Source organism: Gobio gobio (genome assembly GCF_949357685.1).
Source record: "Gobio gobio genome assembly, chromosome: 6".
Lineage (NCBI taxonomy): Eukaryota > Metazoa > Chordata > Actinopteri > Cypriniformes > Gobionidae > Gobio > Gobio gobio.
The window spans coordinates 43,721,367-43,735,063 of record NC_137102.1 but is presented as its reverse complement, the minus strand read 5'-3'; the positions used below and the strand labels follow the sequence as shown (position 1 = coordinate 43,735,063).

The 13,697-nt window shown below is 38.1% G+C and overlaps 1 protein-coding gene across 1 annotated transcript in view; it reads left to right on the top strand.

The window, feature by feature from the left end:
- slc25a36a (solute carrier family 25 member 36a) overlaps nt 1-11,513 on the top strand; it is a 36,862-nt gene extending 25,349 nt beyond the window's left edge. The window contains exons 6-7 of the mRNA XM_079818801.1: nt 1,863-2,152; nt 8,555-11,513. Of these exons, the coding sequence (XP_079674927.1) occupies nt 1,863-2,152; nt 8,555-8,748 (484 nt within the window). The 3' untranslated portion in view covers nt 8,749-11,513. The remainder of the gene's footprint in view (nt 1-1,862; nt 2,153-8,554) is intronic.
- Nucleotides 11,514-13,697: the final 2,184 nt, after the last annotated feature.

Sequence of the window (13,697 nt, the reverse complement as noted above, 5' to 3'; positions counted from 1 at the left end):
AACTCAACTGGCCTAATTATTCGGCTAGAAAGAACTGCAGCTAATCCAGAGTGAACTTTGATGATAGTAATGTTTATTCAGTCATCCAATTGCAAGGCATAAACAGGTTTGCATGGATATGTACATAAATGTGGTTTCTGTGAGAGAACAAATTAGAATGGTAAATATACATGATAATGACATGACAGAATATACACAGTTAAGAACTGTATAACTATACTTATAAGTTACATTTGTATAATGTAACCGTAAACCAGAGCTTATTGTACCATATATAGGCGCTAAATGCAGCTGCATTAAAAGGAGCGGAGCTGCCGCTGCTGCTAACAAGCGGTGTCGGATTACAAAATTGTGTGAGCAGCTTTAGCACTGCAGTGCGCCCTGTATAACAAGTGTTAATATGCCGATCAGACCTGATACATATTTCCATCAACATACATTACAAGCAAATATTTTCTATAAACGAATAAACATTGTTAATAACTGAATGACTATTCAAATAGGTGAGCATTACGCTATTGTATGTTGACACAAAAATACTTCTGAGGTGACATCAACTGAATTACGCGATGACACACTCTGAAACACATCCACAATGACAATAACTATTATTACTTACGGAGTTATTAACGCACAGAAATACCACACAAGGAAAAACAGACTTTTGAGGAATAAACAAGCCAGGAAAACTCTGTATAACTCTGTTACTGGAGCTGCTGAGATGAAAACTCTCTGCACATGCACCAGACAAGTCTGAACAAGTTGACGCGCACAGTGTTAAAACCGGTTAAAACGCGAAAGACGAAGCTTGAATTTACGGGTATGTCCCTCTTTGGCTAATGTACTTTCAAGATGGAGGGGCAACATGGCGACCACCGTTAGATCCCATTACCTTATGTATTTTCAATGGCATATTATAAACTTACGAGAATACTTTATTACTTGAAAGAAGTAAATATACATTAATGAGCACATATATTTTTGAAAGAACTAAGTGTTTTTAGCTAAGAATAGACTAAAAAAGTTACACAGTGTAGCTTTAAGGCTATTGCTATTAATAATTTTATTTATTTATCAATTTCCACACTACTGATATTAATTAACTAAATATATATATTTTGTTTGTAGGTTGGGGGTTTCATAGAAATGTATGCAATTATATAATCTAAAACTTTAAAGGCCGTTTTCTCAAAATGAGTTTTTTTCTCACACTCAGAGTCAGATAGATCCTCTTTAGTAGCACCTACAAGCACCAACTTTTTCCAGTCTTATACTGAAGTATATTCTGAAGGCTGTTACCGAGGGATTTGTTGATATATCATTCCTATCCTGAGGTGTAGGTCCTTTTACTCCAAAAAACATGGCGAAAATTTATTTTTTTAAGGCTATTGTCAGTATTCTCTAATTTACTAAAGCACAAAATAAGATATCCAGAATCCCCTCTGTAAAAGGCTTCCCATCTAATATGTCAACAAATAGAACCAAGAATTTTAAACCTGGTCCTTTCCAATTTCCAGATTTTGTTTTTTGAAATGTATTCAAATGAGCATAGATTTAAGTATATAAGGCCTCATTTGCATATTAAAACATGAATTTACACAAAACTTGTAATACATTATTTTTGTATGTTTATGCCAGTAATAAACTGGATAAGTTTCACAGTAATATCTTGTAATTTTAAAAAAATTCCCTATTCACCTGTAGTGTCGCCTTAATATGTGAGTTTCTAGCTAGCATGCTTGATTTCTTGCATTTTTGTATTTCGGAACGTCACTCATTGAAACGGATATGTTCGGGGACACTGAAGGAGGGAATGTTATAACCAGATTTCTGACATTTATCAAATGTTTGTCTTTCTTTAGGAACCGTGGAGAACGCCGCATGAGTGCATTTGAGTGTGTCCGGCGTGTCTATCAGTCAGATGGGTTACGGGGATTCTACAGGGGCATGTCCGCTTCTTATGCTGGCATATCAGAGACTGTCATCCACTTTGTCATCTATGAAAGCATTAAACGCAAACTCAGTGAGTCTAAGGCCAACGCTAACATGGATGATGAAGATGAATCTGTAAAAGACGCTTCAGACTTTGTTGGAATGATGCTGGCCGCTGCCACATCCAAGACCTGTGCCACTTCAATTGCATATCCTCATGGTGAGTAATGATTTAAATTTTTTTATTTTAATCTTGGTCTTTTTTTGTTGTTGTTGTCGTAATAATCCATTAATGTCCTTGAAAGCCTGACTTGCAACCTCAGGGTGTCCGCGGGGTTGTAAAAGGTAGTAAAAGGTAGTAAATGAAATTAGCCAAAATTAAAGGCATTAAAAAGTAGTAAACGTCATCTGACGAGGTATTAAATTTTCGAGCCCAATTTTGTTTAGATAAATTTTCAATTTGTGTTAAGTACAGGCCTTTTTTTTTTTCAAAAATTTGCGTTGATTTATTTATATGTTGAGAGTAGGACCTGCGCGATATCATGTGAGGTGATGTTCGGTCGCGCGCGCGCTGAAACAAACTGGGTACTACCCGGCTGGCTTGCTGCCAAACATGTACGCGAGCTCGCTTCCATTCAGTAAGTAAAACATGGGGAAATGCAAGTTTTCGGACCTCTGGCTGGAGGACTCACGATTTAAAGACTGGCTTAGGCCAGTGGTTTGCAACAGCCGCGAGGCTTATTGCCACGTTTGTAAGAAGACAATTAATATAACCTGGGTGGGGGTGAATGGCGTCAAATCGCATATGTAATCATATAGCAGCCACCAAGCTAGGATGCGCGGACGTAGCGAGCAGCTTCCCATATCAATGTTCTGCGCTACGGATGCATCAACAACCTCAACCTCCACTGCTTTGCCCTAAACCCCGACTGCTCTCCCGATTCAAACCACTGCAGTCAGCAGTAGCCTAACGTTAGTCCTAGCAGCATCATCAACAGGTGCGTGACAGACAGCAGACGCTATGCCCTATCACCATCGCTACAGTGCGAGCTGAGGTGCTGTGGTGTTTAGACCTTGCAACTAAACACCACTCTTTATATTTGAGCGATGGCATTGAAGAGCTGTTTCGATATATGCAAATTGCTTAAAGCTGGGCATACACTGTGTGATTTCAGCAAGGTTATCTACTTGCACTGTACGAGTAGATCGCATGCGATGTAAAGCCAAAGCTCACGGTTTATGTGCTCACACCATGGCTCACACTGTGCGGATCGTCGAGCGCGACTTGTCTGCTCACTGTACGAGTGAAATATGCACGAAAAACTTATAACAGAGAGATAGCCTATCAAATGCATCAGCTATCGATATCAAGAGGATTTAGCATTTACAATTTATGTATATAAATGATTATTATTATTATTAGGGTAGGCCTACTTTTATTATTAAATTGATATTACATTTAATTTGCCCCCGTGATAATTTCATAATGCATCAATGCATAACCGACACTTCATAATAAAAGAATAGATAGATTGGCTTACTCCTCATTATTTAAAAACATTTTGCACAATTAAACAAGGATTTTTATAGGCCTATAATTAAAATGATTATCAGTCTATAATATGTCAGAACACTACAATAATATCAGTATTATCAGAAAGTAAGAGCAGCTTTATTTCAGAAACAACTTGTTTAACACGAAATGGGCCTATACTTCTCTTCTAATTTGTTTCACAATATGGGCCACGAGAAATATTAAGAATATAAATTCAGACAGTTATAGGCTATACGTTATCAGCAAATGTTAAAGCAGATTTATATAAATAACGAGATATCTCTTGTCTCTGTGAGAATATGCGCCGAAAGCTTGTCAGATTTTACTTTCACTTTCTGTAGTGAATAATTGACTAGGTTTGAGACTTCACCGACTCTCGCGCACATTGCGTTTTTGTGTGATATCCACTGACTCGCCTTCATGATTTAAAACGAAAAAGAAAAAAAATCTGTATTGTGCCGTGAAAATTGCTCTCGTTTCCCTCTGTACACTGCATGAACTATGATGAAGATGTCTCCTTCCTCTTCTGTCTTTATTTCTATTCTCATCTCTGTGTGCAGTTGATGTTAAGTTATAATGACCTCGTTACATTGTGATGCAATTTGTTATTCCATTTGGAAAGATATTTATTTTACGCTACTATAGTTGCAGCTTGAAGTCACGCTGGTTTTAAAAAATATTTTGAAGGTATTAAAAAGGTATTAAATTCAACTTAAGAAGTTCTGTATATACCCTGAACCTATTTATCTCCATCAGTCCACTTTTTTTTCTCTTGTTTATTTTTTTACATTTTAAAATGTAGCAATAATCCAATAATCTAAGATTTGGGACTTTTTCCCATTTAAACCAGAAAATGAACACACAAAAAATGAAAAATGTTGTAAAATGAAGAAATGGTATTCTGTATAGCTGATCAGATAAGAAAATAAATGTATTCATTTTCAGTTAAAGTTTCCAATTAATTTATTTGTATGATACAACTTAAAGGGTTAGTTCACTTAAATATGAATAATTCTGTCATAATTTACTCACCCTAATGTTGTTCCAAATCCGTAAGACTTTCGTTCATCTTCGTAACACTAATAAAGAAAATGTTTAATCAATTCTGAGCGATTGAGGGTGAGTAAATGATGACTGAATTTAAATTTTTGGGTGAACTAACCCTTTAATATATTTTTGTATGATATAATTTATAATGAAAGTTTGTATTAAATAAAAATGCAGAGCACTTTTTTGTTAGGGATGTGCGCAACGACTAATTTCATAAATGTTTAAACATTTTCGTTTTGCAACCAACTAGTCTAAATGCTACTAAATATAGGTCAGATACATGGTATGTGCCTTCCATTATGATCATTGTATATTAAACTTAAGCGTTCACTTAAGCAATGTTAGCCATTATAGACATTTATTCAAATCAAATTAATCAGTAGGCAGCACAGGCCCAAACCTAATGGCATATTTTAAACAGATTTCATCAAATAAAAGTTAGCCCACATAAGTCAGCACGTTAAGGTATTGTTGTTCGCTATCGCAGCAACCACTTGCTTGTCCTTTCAATGTGCTTGTGTATGAAAAGTATCAGTTTACATGACGCTTGACGTGTACTGACAACAATACATTATTTAAGCATATTCACTTTGTTAGGATGTTGATATAGTAACTTTTCAAGTGTCAAGTGTCGTTCATAATGTTTCTCCTTTAATCCGATATAAAATGTCATGCCATATTGTCCCTCATAACCGGTAGTATAACCAGACTAGACTATACGCAAGCTTAATTGTTATATGCTAGTTTGACATGACATAGAACATATACACCGATCAGGCATAACATTATGATGTGAAGTGAATAACACTGATTATCTCTTCATCACGGCACCTGTTAGTGGGTGGTATATATTAGGCAGCAAGTGAACATTTTGTCCTCAAAGATGATGTGTTAGAAGCAGGAAAAATTGGCAACTGTAAGGATTTGAGTGAGTTTTACAAGGGCCAACTGGGTCCGAGCAGCTCCAAAACTGCAGCTCTTGTGGGGTGTTCCTGGTCTGCGGTGGTCAGTACCTATCAAAAGTGCTCCAAGGAAGGAACAGTGGTGAACCGGCGACAAGGTCATGGGCGGCCAAAGGCTCATTGATGCACGTGGGGAGTGAAGGCTGGCCCGTGTGGTCCGATCATATGGACGAGCTACTGTAGCTCAAATTGCTCAAGAAGTTAATGCTAATTCTGATAGAAAGGTGTCAGAATACACAGTGCATCGCAGTTTGTTGTGTATGGGGCTGCATAGCCGCAGACCAGTCAGGCTGCCCATGCTGACCCCTGTCCACTGCCGAAAGCACCAACAGTGTGCATGTGAGCATCAGAAATGGACCAAGGAGCAATGGAAGAATGTGGCCTGGTCTGATGAATCACGTTTTCTTTTACATCACATGGATGGCTGGGTATGTGTGTGTCACTTTACCTGGGGAAAACATTGCACCAGGATGCATTATGGTAAGAAGGCAAGCCAGCGGAGGCAGTGTGATGCTTTGGGCAATGTTCTGCTGGGAAACCTTGGGTCCTGCCTAGGGTTGGGAACCGAGAACCGGTTCTTATTCAGAACCGAAACTGATTTTTGAAAAATACCAGAACCGCGCGAAATTCCTAAGTTTCGGTTCCGAAAACGGTTCTGGTGCAATGTGTGTGCGAAGCGCTGGAAGCGTATCCTTTCATAGCGAGTGACAGCCAGTGTTGCCAAGTCCGTGGTTTTCCCGCTTTCCCGTTTTCCACTGTTGCCGCGGGCTGTGTTTCATGTCCGCGGGTTGAAGCGATTGTGCACAATTGTGCGGGTTTTGTTGTGAAAACCTGGCAACTCTGGCTCACCTCATCATGAATATTAATTACGTTGCCTGCCGCTTCCAGGAGTGCAACGCAGTTCAGCACTGAAAGCCCTCGCGCTACACATTTACGGTTTTGCGTCAGATATTTTCTCGTTGACCACCAGCATGGCGAAGAGAAAGTCACAAGTATGGATTATCATTTCCAAAGAATGAATGATAATGAAGCAAAATGTGAAAAGTTAATAACATGCAAAGGAGGCTGCACTAGCAATTTGACAAAACATTTGCTACAGCACAAAGTGCCTCAGGGCTTATACCAGATTTATAGTGTAAGGCCTATATATATATATATATATTATATATTATATATTATATATTATATATTATATATATATATATATATATATATATATATATATATATATATATATATATATATATATATATATATATATATATATATATATATATATATATATATATATATATATATATATATATATATATATATATATATATTATATATATATGTATGTCAACCGTTGAGTCACCATGGTTTAGGTAAGCGTTTAGGCACAATTAGCTTTGTAATGCTGAATTGCAATTTATTATTTACAAGTTCACTGAATAACTGAATTACTATTAAATTAATATACAACTAATTAATAAATATAACTAATAAATATAATTTATAACTTGGTTTTATTCAGAGACAGAGAGATAAAATGTAATAAGACAATTTCAGAGGTGTTCATTTGAAAAACAATGTGTTGCAAGAATGGCTTAATTAATACTGTAATATATGTACAGTACAGGACTTTTTTGACATTGCCAACCTGTAAATTAATTTTAGAGCAAGTAATAAACACAAAATGGATTGTTTGAGTTGCGTATTGTGCCTTTTTCCTTTACCACTATTTGTGTAATAATTTTAATGGAACCGGAATCGGAACCGGAATCGTTAGGCGGAACCGAAACCGGAACCGGAACCGGAAAATTTCTCACGATTCCCAACCCTAGTCCTGCCATCCATTCAATTCAATTCAATTCAAATTTATTTGTATAGCGCTTTTCACAATACACATTGTTTCAAAGCAGCTTCACAGAAAGTGCATTTCATAAATGTACATTGAAAAATGTTAGAAAGAGAATGTTAAAGAAAAATTTTAGGATAAGTTAATCAATCATGTATTATTTTAGGCCATAACAACGCTGGCGTTGAGTCGTCTCTTCACAGGCGTCGAGTCGTCTCATCACAGGGGCATCTGAAGTCTCCATGAGAGGCTGGATACAAACTGGAGCTGACGAACTAGTTACCTCGGGACTAGTGTCCCGAGATGACAACAGAAAAGCAGATGGGAAATAATTAGCATAGCCGCTGTTCAGAATATTAATGCTGTTGGTGCGATTTAACTGTAGTATAAAACGTATTTATAATGTGAATGCTTGGCTAAAGAGATGCGTCTTTAATCTAGTTTTAAACTGGGACAGCGAGTCTGAACCTCGAACAATATCAGGAAGACTATTCCAGAGTTTAGGAGCTAAATGTGAAAATGCCCTCCCTCCTTTAGTGGACTTAGATATCCTAGGAATGACCAGAACATCCATGGGGATGTTACTTTGACGCGTGCCAGCTATCTAAGCATTGCTGCAGACCATGTACACCCTTTCATGGAAATGGTATTCCCTGGTGGCTGTGTCCTCTTTCAGAAGGATAATGCACCCTGACACAAAGTAAAAATGGTTCAGGAATGGTTTGAGGAGCACGAGTTTGAGGTGTTGACTTGGCCTCCGAATTCCCCAGAACTCAATCCAATCGAGCATCTGTGGGATGTGCTGAACAAACAAGTCCGATCCATGGAGGACCTCACCTCGCAACTTACAGGATTTAAAGGATCTGCTGCTAACATCTTGGTGCCAGATACCACAGCACACTTTCAGGGGTCTAGTGGAGTCCATGCATTGATGGGTCAGGGCTGCAAAAGAGGAAAAGGGGGACCGATACAATATTAGGCATAATGTTATGCCTGATCGGTGTAAAGCAAAACATTAAATGTGCATTAAAATGGTTAACAACTAATATTTCAAAGTCGACTAGCAGCAGCATATAGTTTAATCGATTAGTCGAATAGTCTCGCACATCCCTATTTTTTTGTAGTATCAGACTTTGACTCCACTTTGTAATTTTCCTAAGCTTTTTTTCCTCTGACAAATAACTGTTTGTTTTGTCTCTTTTTCTCTCATAACAGAGGTTATTCGTACCAGACTACGCGAGGAGGGCAGCAAGTATCGTTCGTTCTTCCAAACTCTAAATATGGTGTTTCAGGAGGAGGGTTACAGAGCACTGTACAGAGGCCTCACCACTCATCTGGTCCGACAGATCCCTAACACTGCTATTATGATGTGCACCTATGAGCTGGTGGTCTACCTGCTCAATGGTTAACAGATGGCGAGAGACCAGGAAAGAGAGGGAGAGAGAGAGAGAGAGACGAACAGGGTGAGAAAGCGAAAGCTAGATGGAGACCAAGAGAGTGATTGTCCCTGGCTTTTACACCAAAGGAAGTAGAACAAATCCTAGAAACGCATTGTTAACCCGGACCCCCAAAGGGGGCTGTAGTCTCCGAGAACAAGAAGGTTTTGAGCCTGTCAGACTGGAGAGCGTTTCAGAAAAGAAAGACCGATGGCGAACAGACATGCCAAAGCAGTCTGTCCGTTTGAAATGTTTTGCGAGAAGTCCGTTCTGAAAGGACAATCAGAGAGGGGAATGCTTGAAGAAAACTGCAAAAGCCTGAATTGGCAGAATTCCTTCACATTCAAGAAAAAAACGAAATCATCATTTCTCAGCCGTTTCATTTCAAAAATCCTTTTATCTGAGCCATTGCTTTATAAAAAAAAGAAAAGAAAAACAAGCCTGTCAAGATCTGAAGTGACTGAAGGTCTTTGAGGAAAGTAAAAAAAAAAAAAAAAGCACAAGAAAGAGTTTTCAGATGTGGGCACAATAGCACTACTGTTAAGGGTGTTTTTCTTTTTTTAGTTCACCATTTCGTAAAGATGACGTTTTGCCTTTCAAGCATTCTCCTCTAGATGTCACCTTCCACTCTTTCCAAGCTTGCCAGGCAGATGGTGTTCCACGCACAAAAGTCCATTTGCTGTTGTTGAATTGACGGTCACGTGATACGTGGCCCCCTCATGTGCTTCAAACTGAAGTGTTTCTTCGTTAGGTTCATGTTAAGTTTAACCATACTTACTGTGTGTGTGTTTTCAATGATCATACCGTTGTCCTAATATAGTATAGTATATGCTCTGGGTGGTATTTTTGAATTGGGAGATGTTGTCCTGCTTGCATCACTGGGCCTTTTTTAACTGAGATGGAGCGCTCTCGAATTGATCACCACAGTTCACTGCTGCAAAGCCTCTACTTGAATCCCAGAGCCAGAGATGGATTTGCCGAAGGCTAAATGGTAGTGGCTAATGCTAACCCTGAGCATGTTGCCTGCAAACAACATGCCGTGTTGTGACGACATTATTCGTCGTAAGGCAATAGTCATTTTCCCACTTTTGAGTGGGAATTCAAGCTGCAGAATTGCGTCCCACCCTCTGGATTCCTCTAACAGTGGCTTCTAACTGAGCGTATATGCACTTTGTGGCCTGTCTGGGCTTGCGCGAACCTTTTTTTTTTTCTTTCTGTTTGGGACAATTTTAATCTTGTATTGTAAAGCATAGTATTACTATGTAAGCAAGACAATGTTTTACTGAACAGTTCCCTTTGGAAGTTATTGTACAGTTCAGTGTACTAAACTGTAGTGAAGGATATTCTTGTTTGTGTATATACTGTATGTATGCATATCAAATATCCAGTGTTCATAACTTAAGTCCTCTGATTATGCAGTAGTATTATTTGAATGGCTGCATTTGTTTGATAGATCTATCACAAAAGGATATTGTGAAACTCGTTTTGTTGAATGTTTTTTCTTTTTACATTTTATATTATTATTATTTTTTTTATCACTCCTCATTCTGGCCCTGTACTCGTTGCTTGAAATGGAGTCACAATTTTTTTTTCTCCCCCAAGTGTTTTCATCTCGCTTGTTTGTTTACATTACTGTTGTCTGTACTTTAACACCCTCATGATATGAAGGAACTTAAACTGTCCATGTTAGTGATTTCGACATTATCCACATCATTTCCAGACAGTTTGTTACCAGTACGTGGGCTTAAAGTTATAATTTAAGGTAATTATATTAAGCCTCATGTTGGTAGATCCCTTAAAGAGCCTCTAGGGTTTATGTAAGGATCTTAGTAACAGTATTTTTTTTTTAACAGCAAAAACGTGGTAGCCTCCATCAAGTTTCACATTCTAGGGTTTTCGTGCATTTCAGTGTCTTCTCTGTCCAGTTCAAGTCCATTTTCAAGTCATCAATATGTGTAATGCATTGCTGCTGATGAAGCTCTGGAGTTCTGTAATGATCATCACCACACTTTTATTATGCACACAACATCATTCAATATTATGCAATTGGCGCTGGACTCCCGTCACAGCTAATGTGATCATCTCAGTCAGCGATTTGCTAAATATTGTTCTAATTGATGAACCAAAAGCATTTGTTTTTGGAAAACAAAAGCTTTTTCAGGCGTGATGTTTTCATGTGATTAGAATCGTTAGACTATCGTTGATGGGTTAGTAACATAGTTGTGTTGTATCTAAAGATGTAATGCCCTTGTGTTAGAAATTGGTCAAACATCCATGTATGATGCTTTAAGTTTGCATTCATCAAATGCTCTTGTAACACAGTCTCACAGAGACTTTAATGGCATTACAAAGATATTCAGAAAGGCATTTAAAAAAAAAAAAAAAGTGATGTTGGAATTTTCAGTCGTCAGTGTTGGACTGAATGGACAGACGTGGACATTCTATTAACTGGGCCTAACCGATTGACAGAAATATTGAACATGATACTCTAGATTAATCATTTCATCTTCATTTCACATTTAGTGGCATATTCAGCAATTTCATGTGTGGTGTCTGTATTGCGCAGTCTAACATGACCAACACTAACAAATTGTATGTCAACACCTTCCTTTTTCTTTTCTTTTTTTCTTTCAAGTCTAGTTGTTTTTATGGTAAATGTGGCCTATTCTTTGCTGGTTATGTGATTTATCATACCTCTTTTTTGTACAAACAGTCAATAAAAAAAGAACAATGCAAAACCCACGTTGTCTTTAGTCTCTTTTAAAGGCTGAGTTTTAATAGACCAAAATAAAAATACATGTTGGGCAGGCTCTTTGGTATCCGCTGACGGGCTTATACTGGCCTTTTGCGGTGTAGTTAAAGCATTTTTTCTCTCTCTAGTCTGTTTAATTGAAGACTTAAAATAACACGAATTCAGAATTTAATGTAAATATCCACCTATATTTTGGTCATGATGTATTTTTTAAATATGTTCCTTGAGGAACGCAGCGTCAAGCGATCCGAACGACATGTGGGCTGTTCTATTTCAGATTAATGCTGTTCTATTCATCAAAATATCCTGAACATTTTTTACTCAACTGTTCTAAACATGGATTTCTCATTACAGTATCACCGTGAATATCATAATCATTTGTTTGCAATATAATATACAAATGCACGTGGGCTATGCTGCGATGTAAAACATCGAATCCGATGTTTTTCTGTGGAGTCAGTCATATGCTAATGTATGCTCGTGTGACGTCGCATCCCACAATATCAAAACAAGTAGTTTTGCAGCTTGATTATTTAAATACATGTATTTAAAAGTATTACAATTTAAGAGAAATGCCGTATTTAAATATTTTTAGATATAGCCCAATGTATTCCTGTGAAGGATGTGATGGCAAAGCTGAATTCTGCATCTTCAGTATCACATGATCCTACAGAAATAATTCTAATATGCTGATTTGGTGCTCAACAAACATGTATTATTATTGTCGATGTTTAAAACAGGAAATGATAGAAATAGAAAAATAATTTGTTCAATAAAAATGTATTTTCTGTAACTTTTGATCAGTTTATTGCATCCTTACTGAATGAAATCCTATAATGTTCTTAAAAAAATGACCCAAACTTTAGAATGATAGTGTACGTGTAAAAATAGAAACATGTTGCCTGTAGTGCTTCTGTGTGCTACCAGGGGATGGCAGCAAAGCCTAAATATAAAAGAAGTTGACTCAACCTCCATCCATAACCACATGACCCTGGTCAAAGCTGCTACAAATCAGTTCACAGCACAGTTAAAAAAGCCCTTGTTGAACTTCTCAGTCAACTGAAATTAGATTTACATGAGAGAACACTGCAATATCCTACAAAAAAAAAACCTTGAGTTGCCACAACAGACTGGCAAACAGCTGTGCAAACATGATTGCAGAATACCTTAACATAAAGGCTCGCGCGCGTGTGTGTGTGTGTGTGTGTGTTTCAGGTATACCCTCCGTTATGGGGACCAAAATGTACCCACCAATACGGCAATATATGAAATCCTTGTCCTTGTGGGGATGTGTATTGGTCCCTATGAAGAAAACAGCTTATTAAAAAGCATGTTTTTTTGAATATTTAAACATGCAGAACGTTTTCTGTGATGGGTAGGTTTAGGGTTAGGTTATAGAATATACAGTCCACAGTACAAAAATCATTATGGAAATTCCCCATAAAACATGAAAATATGTGTGTGCATTATATATATATATGTGTGTGTGTGTGTGTGTGTGTGTGTGTGTGTGTGTGTGTGTGTGTGTGTGTGTGTGTGTGTGTGTGTGTGTGTGTGTGTGTGTGTGTGTGTGTGTGTGTGTGTGTAGGCTTTAATCCATGTGGAAGTGAATATTATAGCCATTTGTGTAAAGCACTCAAAGTCAGGTTTCTTCAGGGGGAATGTTGCTAATTAGTGTACTGTACAATTCATCATTAAAATACACAGAAAAATGTATCCAGAAAAACCCCCCTGTAGCCCAAGACTGGTTTCCCACTGAAGCTAAGCAGGACTGAGCCTGGTCAGTACATGGATTAAAGACCTCCTGGGGAAACTAGGTAGCTGCTGGAAGAGGTGTTAGTGAGGCCAGCAGGGGGAGCTCACCCTGTGGTCTGTGTGGTCCTAACGCCCCAGTTTAGTGATGGGGACACTAACAAGCACCATCCTTCGGATGAGACGTTAAACCGAGGTCCTGACTCAGGTCCTGATCCGAGGTCATTAAAAATCCCATGATGTCCATCAGAAAAGAGTAGGTGTGTAACCCCTAAAATCCTGGCCAAATTTGTGCTGTGGCCTCTGTCTCCTCTCCACCTATAAGCTGGTGTGTGGTGGGTGTTCTGGCGCAATATGGCTGCCGTCGCATCATCCAGGTGGATGCTGCACATTGGTGGTGGTTGAGGAGATTCCCCCC